Genomic DNA, 11429 nt, shown 5'->3' on the forward strand with positions numbered 1-11429 from the left:
GAGCTGCTGTGCAGCAGATGGACAGGAGCATTAGGACAATGGAACAGTCGGTGCATGTATTCATTGCAGGTGTGCAGGACCCGGGATTTCAGTAGATTTAAATCCTGAGTAGAGCCATTCCAACATACGATAGTCCCAAAATTATGTGCTCACATATGTCACCAGGGCAGCAACGCAAAATAAGCTGCTGGAGTCACTTGCTGCAGTGACAGAAACTGAAACACTGACCCGCCCCCTCCCCATGATGATGATGACAGCTGGTCACATGGTCGTGACATCAGTCAGCAGAGCTCCTTTGATCTAGCACTTACCAGGAAGTAAGAAGTGAGAAGCTACAGAGTTGCCTTTGTCTCCCATTATATATATATCCTGCCAGTGCCTTCTGCAGTGAGAACTACCACCCTGCACACTGCCATATGCTGCAGCAGCCCCCCTATATTGTGATTACACAGCCCAGGGAGCAGGATGAGATGATGACAGAGAACTATATATAACACACATCTAAGGCTGCAGTAACTTGTGCCACTCACACAGCAGCAGGAGCCTCTGCCCAACCATGGCCGATGAGACCCTATTTGCACTGTTACATATGGAGATGATCTCTCATGCACACAAGAGTGCTGGGCAGGAGGAAGAGGTAAGGCAGATAATGCAGAGGTATGGAGGACACTGCTGCCCTGGGGCAGTATTACACTATTATTATTTCCAACTTTGTAATTCAAATACAAAGTATTGCAAGTAAGTTTTTGGAGCCATCATACATCCAGGGCTGGTGTAAGGCTTCTCAGCACCCTAAGCAAAACTTCAACCTACCTAAAAAATCAGTCGCATCGCATGCCATCATGATGGCATGCAATGCGATGCAACCGATTTTTACATTGGACACAATGTTAAATGCCCCCCAGACCCGATTTTTTAATTGTATACCCACTCTGATGGTTAATTATTATGTGAAATGCCCCCCATTGTTAACGCAACACCACGGTCAACGTCAACCCGAAGCATGGCGAGCGGCAGCGGTACACGTCCTCCGACCTTTTCATACCCCCACTATCCACGTCGGCGTGGAGTTGATTTTATATAGTGTGGCGAGCACACCGAGCCCGTAGCGTAGCGAGGGGACGCGGAATACATGTGAAGTAATATGCGTCCGCTCGCCACGCTTCGGGTTGGCGTTGATCGTGGCGTTAACAATGGGGGGCATTTGACATAGTAATTACCCATCAGGGTGGCTGTACAATTAAAAATCGGGTCAAATCGGTCGCATTGCATGCAATTTGGTCGCATGCGATCTGACCGATTTTTCCGACCTGATTTCATACAATTGAAATCGGTTGCGCCGTGCTAGGAAACAAGTACCCAAATCTTTTATATCTGAATCACTTACATTTTCCTCTCAATATTAATGTTGATGTAGTTCTTAAACAAGAAAAACAATGTGTGTTTAATGGCCATTCTAGCTCCCTGTGCAGTTCCTCTTTCCTGCCTGTGGTATCAGGGTCGCGTCATTTAAGCCCCGCCCTCCCTCTCCGCGGCCTGCAAATCACAGCATTTTTTTCCATTGGGGGCGGGGCCAAGTGATGTCAGCCTTGCCCCTCCCCCCTGACGTGTTTCTACCAGAGAGGTGAAATCAAAAGTAGGCAAGTATGGCATATATGGTGTACTGTGTGTGCATGTGTGTACAATATGTACATGTGTGTGTGATGTGCGGTCTATGTATTTCCCCTACAATTATTCCCAATTGTTGAAAGCCTCCACCATAATGTTAGAATGTGTTTGCATTCATACTCAATGACAGCAATGAAAGCAGGTGTGGTATTGTTCCTTTGTCATCAGTTTCCCAGATCTAAGTGCACACCACCAGGTCCGGAGGTACCTTGTTGTCGAATTTGGCGACTCTCAGTGCTACGGTGTGCCCGCAATGCGACACACACACTCTCTTCAACTTCTTATATAGAATAGAATGTTGCCCATAGCAACCAATCAGATTCTATTTCTTATTTATGTAGCGCCTTCTATGTAGAAGATACTATATAGAATCTGGTTGCTATAAGCAACATCCCATTTCAATAGAACTACCATCTTAGTACATTTACCCCATAGTGTTTTCAATGCAGTTTTGGCTTACCGTTCATGTTGCAAATGTGTTTTACAGGGTCAAGGGAAGCACACCCGAATCTTAGAGGATATGGGTTTCCGGGTGGGACAAGGACTCATTGAAAGGTAAATATGATAACTGCTGCATCATCTTCCATGACATTTGCATGACGGACCACATATGAGAATTGTAAAGGCCTCCTTGCACTAGGCCATCTTGTCATAAGCTCCCCGGGAGGGCTCGCATATGATTTGAAACTTGATGTGACATATTGTACATGTCATAATTTGCATACGATTTATTGCATGTAACTCCCGGAGAGCTGAATTAAATCCAGGGGAGCTGAATCCGGGGGCTGGAGAATTAAAAACAAAAAATTCAAATGAATAGGCGGTCACCAATTGGCTGCACTGCTGGCACACACCTACAGACTGTATCCGATGCGATACATCGCGAGTGCTATATTGCACCCAATGATGGCTGCACATACTACTTATCCTTTATGGTGCGCGTCTGACTCCAATCCGCTGCGCACAGGACCGTACATCGGTTAGGATGTCATACACATGCGATTTGGGTCGATTTCACCCCAATTTTTGGCCCCAATCCACCGGAATCTGGTGAAATCTGGCCGTAATCACGTAGTGTATGGGGGCCTTAATGCAGATCTAATGTACAGTAATATGTTTCTTACATGTGCATTGGAGCGTGAGCACCTGGATTTGCCATATTTTCTATTAGATTACATGGTTGTGGTGGGAAACCCATTTGGGAAGAATATATAGAGGTAAATTTACTAAATATTGTATAAATAAAGAGGTGATGTTGCCCATAGCAACCAATCAGAATATGTCTATTATTTCTCTGTTGCAGGGGTGGCCAACCCTGTCCTCAAGATCTACCAACGGTGCATGTTTTCCAGGCAAACTGTGGATCTATAGTAGGAATGAATGCAGCAGGTTTTAAAATGTGAGTTAGTAATGACAACAGCTGTGCACCAGATATGGAAAACATGGACGGTAAGTAGATCTCGAGGACCGGTTTGGCCACCCCTGCTCTATTGCCTCGTAGAATCTGATTGGTTGCCATGAGCAACATTATCTTTTTCTCATTGTTAGAACCTTAAGTAAATTTACCCCATAGTTTTAGTAACAATGTAAAAGTTGACAAACCGGTTTATCCCATGCACCTTTCTAACGTAGCTGCAAGCACTGCGTCATATGCACAATACACAGAGGCCCTTATCCTGGTTCACTTGCAAAGGCAATTTCCTTCTCAAATGGACAGAACCATGTGCACTGCAGGTGGGACAGATGTAACTTGTGCAGAGACAGTTAGATTTGGGTGGGGTTTTACTTCAGTGAGGTCTATATTGCAGTGTAAAAATAAAGCAGTCAGTATTTTCCTTGCACAGAAACAAAATAACTCACCCAAATCTAATTCTCTCTGCACATGTTACATCTGCCCCACCTGCAGTGCACATGGTTTTGTACTTTTGAGAAGGAATTTGCCTTTACGAGTGAACCAGAATAAGGGCCATTGTGCCACCTATTTAATATGTTCTTCTTACTCCCTCCTAGAATTACAAAGGACAGTCCTTCATTCAAGGATGACCTGGACGTTATTAAGATTATTTGTAAGGATTTCTGGACAGTCATTTTTAAGAAGCAGATTGACAATCTGAGAACAAACCACCAGGTATAAAAGAGCTGCAGTTCCATTACAGGAGATTCCTTCTGGACTTATTTTGCGCTAATGTCCCCTTGTATATTTATTTTTTTATTACCAGTTTCTTATATAGCGCACACATATTCCGCAGCGCTTTACAGAGAATATTTGACCATTCACATCAGTCCCTGCCCCAGTGGATCTTACAATCTATATTCCCTACCACATGTACATGCACACACACATTCCAGGGTTAATTTGTTGGGAGCCAATTGGCCTACCAGTATATTTTTGTATTGTGGGAGGAAACTGAAGTACCTGGAGGAAACCCACGCAAGTACGGGGAGAATATACAAACTCTGCACAGCTAGAGATATGATGGGAATGGAACCCATGACCTCAGTAATGCTAACCATTACACCATCCGTACCATTAATGTTCTACCTAATTCTGTAGAAATAACATCAGGTTTCATATACAGACTGTAAATGCAGATATGTAACATTGAGTCCAATGCAAATGCTCACACTATATCTGATTCAGACCTGCTTGCTCGACGAATGCCCCCCCCCCCCCGCGCGCGCGCGCGCACTCCAAGCGAATCCCCAAGATGCGAAGCGAGCATGTGGCCGCACAGAGAACCTTACCTGTGCCGTCAGCCGCCCACCTCAAACAGGCATGGGCACTGTGTTCGCAGGGGTACCCCCAGCGTTTCTATGGGTGCGCCCACTGTTTTTGTTATCACACCCATAAAACTCTGGGCTTTCCTCTCTGATTGTGGCCCTTATTCTGATCGCAGTACAAATTTGTTCTCAAAATGGGCAAAACCATGTGCACTGCAGGTGGGGCAGATGTAACATGTGCGTTACATCATCGTGAGAGAGTTAGATTTGTGCGAGTTATTTTTTTTCTGTGCAGGGTAAATACTGGTTGCATTATTTTTACACTGCAATTTAGATTTCAGTTTCAACACACCCCACTCAAATTTAACTCTGCACATGTTACATCTGCCCCACCTGCAGTGCACATGGTTTTGCGGGTGTGGTATAATACTCCGACAGTCAATAGTCAGACGTCAGAATCCCGACTACACAGCGTGGGGAGCGCAATGAAGCCCTCGCTGCGCTCGCCACGCTGTGGGCACGGTGGCGAGCTGCGCTCTCCACCTATTTTATTCTCCCTCTATGGGGGTCGTGGACCCCCACGAGGGAGCAGTTGGGATTCCGAAGTCGGAGTACTGACTGTCGGAATCCCGACTGTCGGGGAGCCGTCCGGCACCCGGTTTTGCATATTTTGCGAACAAATTTGTACTGCAATCAGATCTGAATAAGGGCCTGTGTTTATTCCACTTCTGGAAGTGCTATAACTGGTGTGTAGTGAATCCTGGATTTTTATGGGAGCAGCTGGTTTGATATCATGTGTTATATTACTCAAAAATAGCCTCCCTTCCCCTTCTCATTTTTTGGTACTTATGTAATAGCCGGGCGCCCACTAAGCAAATAGCTTAGTGGGCGATTCTGCATAAGAAAATCGCATCGCATGCGTTTTTTTGCATGCAATGCGATTTTCCTATGTAATTTATTCACTGCTCTCTGGCCTTGGGCGGTGCGATGAGATCGCATCCAATCGCATTGCACCTCCCGCAAAATCACATGCGATTTTATAGGGTGTGATGCCATTTACTGTAGTATACGCTTGTATGACATACAATGGGATTTAGGCACCCGCCCACTATCCACGCCACCCCGAAGCGTGGCGAGCTGCGGTGGAATACGTCCTCCCGACCTTTTCATACCCCCACTATCCGTGGGCGTGGAGTTGATTTTATATAGTGTGGGAGCGCAGCGAGCCACCAAGCCCGAAGCGTGGCGAGCGCACGCAAATTTCGTTACATGTATTCTGTGGCCCCTCGCGGCGCTCGCCACGCTTCGTGCTTGGTGGCTCGCTGCGCTCGCCACACTATATAGAATCAACTCCACGTGGATAGTGGGCGTATAAAAAGGTCGGGAGGATGCGTTCCACTGCGATTTTGTGGGTGGTGCGATGCGATCGCATGCAGAGAGCAGTGAATAAATTGTATAGGAAAATCACATGCAATGCGATGAGATTTCACTACGGTGCTGTATGTATGCAAATTGGGCGCCCGGCTAATACATAAGTACCTTTTTTTTTCTCCTTTGACTACTACAATGCAGTGGACACATTTTTGAAGTTGTTGATTATTTTACCTTTTGCAAAATAACTGAATAATTGTTCTACTGAATGCGTTGTGAGAATCTTACAGATATCGGTTTTCCTTTGTGCAGGGTACGTATGTCTTACAAGACAACCGGTTTCTGCTTCTGACCCAGATGTCCTGCAGCAAACAATATATAGAGGAAGCACCAAAGGTACAGCTCACTAGCCTATGTTCTCAGCAATTACATATATAAAGCCCACACAAAGCATCTACATTACAGGAGCTTTTTAACCTCTTAAATTACTATTTAAAAAAACAACAACTGTTTTTAAGATTTCCCCAGTGGCTGCTAATGTCAGCAGCTGATGGGTGTGGGCAGTGCTTAAATTGGGGGTGACCTGAGTGAGATCTACCACCTCTTATAGTGCAGTGGAACTAGTTCAACCTCCACTTTGGCAGTTTGCGCAGGTATTCAAACAGAAAAGCATTAAGCACGTCGCTCAGCATAGGCTCCCCTGTTGCCGTATGGATATTCCCCTCAAGTTATAAATATGCAAAATAGCGTGTAAAAGAAAATAAATAAAATTAAATCAATTAAAAAAGGGTTACAGTATGGTCACTACATAAAAAGACCTGACTCCTATGCCATTCAAATACCAGATAGATGGAGATATACAACCATACAGAAGAAATAATATAATCATTGTGATATGTATATATTACAAAACAGTGGCCACCTTCAAAAATATTTATGCATAAAAAAAAAAAAAAAATAACCTGTATATTCCTCTACAGTGTGCCTATATGGATGTTTAGTTAACAAGCTCTTTTTGGCATTTGTTTTTTTGTTGGTTGTTTGATATGCCCTAACGAAAGATTAAATTCTGAGCTATTTTCAAAAAAATCTACCCCTGGAGTGCGGATGCTTTCTGTAGGACTTGCATATGATCTTGTTTGTATGTGAGCACTTGGTCAAGATGTTTCAATTAGTGGGAGTGTCATTCCTTTGGCGATAGATATAGATATTTTTATAAATTTTTCATCCCCTTATTGTGTCTCCTGCTGTTTCAGTTTCTGGCTTACACCTGTGGACTCCTCAAGGGTGCTCTTTCGAATTTGGGAATCAACTGTACAGTTTCTGCTGAGGTACCGATAATGCCGACATGTAAGTAACAGTATCAGACTTATACTAGATAAACCTGTTGTCAGCGCACAGCACAGGTAGCGATTGTGTGATGTAGGCTGTCGGTCAGTATTGGTAACTACTATATGGCACCAACATACTACACAGCACTGTATGGAGAATGACTACTCATTCACAGTAGTTCCTGCTCCGCAAGTTCCTGGTGGACTACCTTCCATCTTGTAACTGGGAAGGGGCATGCTGGGAGGTTCCAGGAGTACTGGGATGCAAAAGGGCTGCTAGACGTTCTTCTAGTCTGCAGCCAGCTTCAGAGAGGGGGATACACTACACGGGGAAAAAGAGGGGGGGCTCACATACACAAACTGGGGGTCCTCCCATACTATAAATATATACTGGTAGGTTAATTGACTTCCAACAAAATTAACCCTAGTGTGAATGTGTGTGTGTGTGTGTGTACATGTGGTAGGGAATATAGGGCCTGATTCTGGTTGACTCGGTAAGCTGCGAAGATAGCAGCTTACCGAGCGCTAGAGAGCCCGCCCCACCGAATACCTGCCCCCCTCCAACGATTTCCTCATTAACATGCAAGGGGATGGGTAAGGAAGGTACACCCCCTCACATGCCGCCGCGGCAGGAGAAATCATTCAATGGTCACCAACCATCGAATGATTTTTCATCTGCCATGGAAACTTTTTGTGGTCGTCGGGACGAAGACAATGCAGGTGGCTGACATCCTTTGACGTGAGTAACGGGCCCCCAGCAGACATTGGCCCTTCCATATACCCATGGGGACGCCCATAAAAAGCTGGGTGTTCCTATGGGCAATCCCTGCCCACGCCACTGACCATCCCTATGGCGGTCGCGTGGTTCAGTCCAGCGTTTCAAGGGTGTGCCTACCAAAAATGGTGGGCACGCCCATAGAAACATTGGGCAGACCTCTGCCCCTGCTGGGGTGTGCGTAAGACGTCACATCATGTCAGTCTCCTCCCCCAATTCGCAGAAGAACGGTCAGCATAAAAGGAAGTCCTGGCTGTTATCTGCGAAGAGAGGAAAATGAATTTGATGGTGGAGTAACCACTGACTGATTTTTCCTGAGTGGGCACATGATAGCGAATGTTTATGCATACACATACATTTGCATCGTATCGCGGGGATCTGGGCGGCGGCCTGGGCGTGCGTTTGTCTGGGTAACGTTGACTGGCTCGCTAGGCAACAAATACGCAGAACCTGCAGAATCTGTTGGCAGACTTACAGTAGGCCTAATGGGAAGTGAGCAAAAGGCTTTGAGCGCTAGGGACAAGTGTGTGTGTGCGGTGCCGCCCTCAAGAAGAGAAACAGGTAGAAAGAATTACCAGTGGGCGCCTTATGCACAAAAAAACTTACAGTTTAATTAATAATAAATAACACAAATAATAAATTGCATGCATGCAATACACAATTAAAACATAAACATCAATGCAAGATTGTATAAAAGTAACAAAGAGTTACCAAGTCCTGAATGGGTACTTTGAATAGTGCGCACAATATGGACAAGGGTTGATTACCGTCCTCTATGGAAGGGTGAGAGTCCCAGCGCTGTGATAAAAATATGGGGGTATGTTTTCCCAAATAGGCAACAACAGTAGGCAAATGGATTCTTTGTAATTCCTTAATTGTGGAAATTGCAAAATCAGCACTTGTTGGTTACCGCATAGGATTGGTGGGAAACGGCTTGATGGTGTCTCACAGTCCCTGATGTGCAGGCTTTAGCAGGTCCCAATTGGGGTGCGTGGGTAAGCGCCCCGCCGTGCGTCCAGCAGTGAGATGTTGAAGCAGCTACACCGGCCAGACAGCCAAGTGTGAGCCGCTGAACACTGAGGCGGGCGGGAGCGTCCTCCGATGTAAGCTGGTGCACGTTCCTGCAGACAACCGCCGGGTTGACGGGCGGGGGGCAATGTGTCCAATGAGTGAGACACTCAGTGCCGTTGCCGGTGATCGCTGGCGGGGATCGACAGGTGAATGGGTATTGGAGCTCTGAATAGCAGGTGAGTCTCCTTGTCCTCAGTCAGCGTGGGGTTACTCTTCAAGACGCTTTTCGCCGCACACTCAGGCGGCTTTATCAATTGAGAATGGGAAGTGATTAGAACTTTCGCCAGCTTTTATGAGTGACTGCGCCAATGTCCTTGTATCATCCTTGTCTGTTGTGCAATGCTGATATATTTTATGCTTCTCAAATACTAACTGAGTTTTTTTTTTTCCTTAGGTAAATTCCATGTCATCATGTCCAAGACATAGAAATAACAGTCAATGTTGTAATACATCAGGAAAAAATATTTAATGCTGAACATAAATGGAAACCAGCAATAGTCACTATGCAATGGGACTCCGATATCCCAAATCGCTGTTACGCAGCCTTTCCTGACCACTTACCAAGAAGTATAGTATATGGTAAAACAGGGATATGTTAGTAATCCATAGTTATGGGTGTAATTACCCAACCACCTATCTATGGGTTATTTGGAGGGATCTGTAAAACCTCCCTTCTGCCTTCTTAGTCACTGCCAAGTTATTCAATGCTTAGAAGAGGAACCCTCTGCTACTGTGATTTATGTGTCTGTAGTCATGTTGTGTGACGGTACATGCTCCACCCTCTTGTGGCGCTTACCTGTGCATTAAGGGATGGGGGTGCTTTTTGGGTGTCACCCAATGACCTGTCTACAGCACTGTTTTTATTCTTAAGTCATACCACATACTACTGTTCTCCTGTACATTAATGACACTGTGAATTAGGGCCTAATATAGCATACAGATCGCTAATTAGAGAATTCGTAAATGGAGAGATGCTGAATGACTGCACATGCATACGTGAGGGGAATTGGCGACTGAAAATGCGTATGGATCGTAAACACAATAAAGCTGCAGTTTGACTGACAGGAAGCTGGCGTTTGGGGGTGGAAACCTGAATTTTCCTGGGTGTGTTTGAAAAAACGCAGGTGTTCCCAAGTGGTTTTGAGGAGGGACCGTGACGTCAAGCGATGACCACCTCCAGTCTGTCTCAGTCACAAATTAGTGGAAGCCTCAGACCTACTCACATTTGCACAGATGACAAAGTTTCTTTGATGTTTCGGGAATTGTGAATACAGTAGATAGTGGTTGGTGATTAACTCCCAAAATTTGCACTAGGGCGTATTTTTATTACTGGGTGGCAGTTTTCTCCTCACAGTCCACTGCAGATGTATGAAGCAGTGATAAGAGTGGAGAAGTGAGCCAGTGAAGAAGTTGCCAATGGGAACCAATCAGCTGTTTTGTATAATTTACAGTATGCAAATTATAAATGTTACTTCAATGCTGATTGGTTGTCACGGGCAACTTCTCCACTGGCTGACTTCTCCACCATATCACTGCTTCATACATTTACTCCCTAAGGTATTCAATGTGTGCCTATATCAGTCAGAAACATCTGTACAATGCGGATGTTTGCGACCGCATTGAAGCCTGTCAGATTCGACTTTATAGAAGGCCGACACTGCATGGTCGATAATGGCCACTGGATTTTAGAGTCTACGGCTGTTTTCGACCAAATACATGCAGATCTCGACTATCGGAATGTTTCCGACATTGAATACCCCCTTAGTTTGTTAGCTTTATGGACCTGCACTGTTTTGTAAAGTGTTTTACTCAATCCTTTTTTTTTTCTTTGTCAATAAAGTTTAATGTAATATTTCTGATTGATCACGTGTGAGTACACATGTTCATATTTATGGGAAACACCTATATTATCTGGTTGCTGTCATAACATTTTTTGAAATAGGGTCCATAGATTTACAATGAAGGTATATGACAGTAGAAGGATAGGATGGAGGTATATAATGCTATGGCTGGAGGAGGGTAGGATAGATAGATAGATGGATTGGATTGTACGTGATAGCTGGAGAATGGGATGGAGGGATGAAATGCTATGGCTGGGGTAGACGTGGATGGAGGGATGGAGTGCTATGAATGGAAGAAGGTGGGATGGAGGATGAAATGCTATGGCTGGGGTAGAATGGGATGGAGTGCTATGGGTGGGATGGAGGATTAAATGCTATGGCTGGTGTAGAATGTGATGGAGGGGTGAAGTGCAATGGCTGGGGTAGAATGGGATGGAGGGATGAAATGCTATGGCTGGGGTAGAATGTGATGGAGGGGTGGAATGCTATGGCTGGAAGAAGGCGGGATGGAGTGCTATGGGTGGAAGAAGGTGGGATGGAGGATGAAATGCTATGGCTGGTGTAGAATGTGATGGAGGGGTGAAGTGCAATGGCTGGGGTAGAATGGGATGGAGGGATGAAGTGCTATGGCTCGGGTAGAATGGGATGGAG

At 45.2% G+C, this 11429-nt stretch overlaps 1 protein-coding gene across 2 annotated transcripts; it reads left to right on the forward strand.

Moving 5' to 3' along the window:
• The first annotated feature begins 308 nt into the window (after positions 1 to 308).
• LOC146035872 (trafficking protein particle complex subunit 6B-like) lies at positions 309 to 10800 on the forward strand. 2 transcript variants are annotated; one of them, XM_083159562.1, is made up of 7 exons: positions 309 to 637; positions 2156 to 2223; positions 2972 to 3067; positions 3679 to 3796; positions 6073 to 6156; positions 7017 to 7110; positions 9332 to 10800. In XM_083159562.1, exons 1-7 carry the CDS (start codon positions 557 to 559, stop codon positions 9361 to 9363), a joined length of 573 nt encoding a protein of 190 aa, XP_083015688.1. In that variant the 5' UTR covers positions 309 to 556; the 3' UTR covers positions 9364 to 10800. The 2 variants fall into 2 exon arrangements, with proteins under 2 accessions (XP_083015688.1, XP_083015689.1); XM_083159563.1 differs by lacking the exon at positions 2972 to 3067.
• The last annotated feature ends 629 nt before the right edge of the window (positions 10801 to 11429 follow it).

The sequence above is a fragment of the Crinia signifera genome, chromosome 9, assembly GCF_055691185.1.
Source record: "Crinia signifera chromosome 9, ASM5569118v1, whole genome shotgun sequence".
Lineage (NCBI taxonomy): Eukaryota > Metazoa > Chordata > Amphibia > Anura > Myobatrachidae > Crinia > Crinia signifera.

What these genes read in the sequence shown, in the direction of transcription:
- LOC146035872 (XM_083159562.1), top strand. Translation starts at nt 557, where the DNA reads ATGGCCGATGAGACCCTATTTGCACTGTTACATATGGAGATGATCTCT. An exon ending in ATATAGAGGAAGCACCAAAG is followed by an intron (nt 6,157 to 7,016) that starts GTACAGCTCACT and finishes CTGCTGTTTCAG; the next exon opens with TTTCTGGCTTACACCTGTGG. An exon ending in GGTACCGATAATGCCGACAT is followed by an intron (nt 7,111 to 9,331) that starts GTAAGTAACAGT and finishes TTTTTTCCTTAG; the next exon opens with GTAAATTCCATGTCATCATG.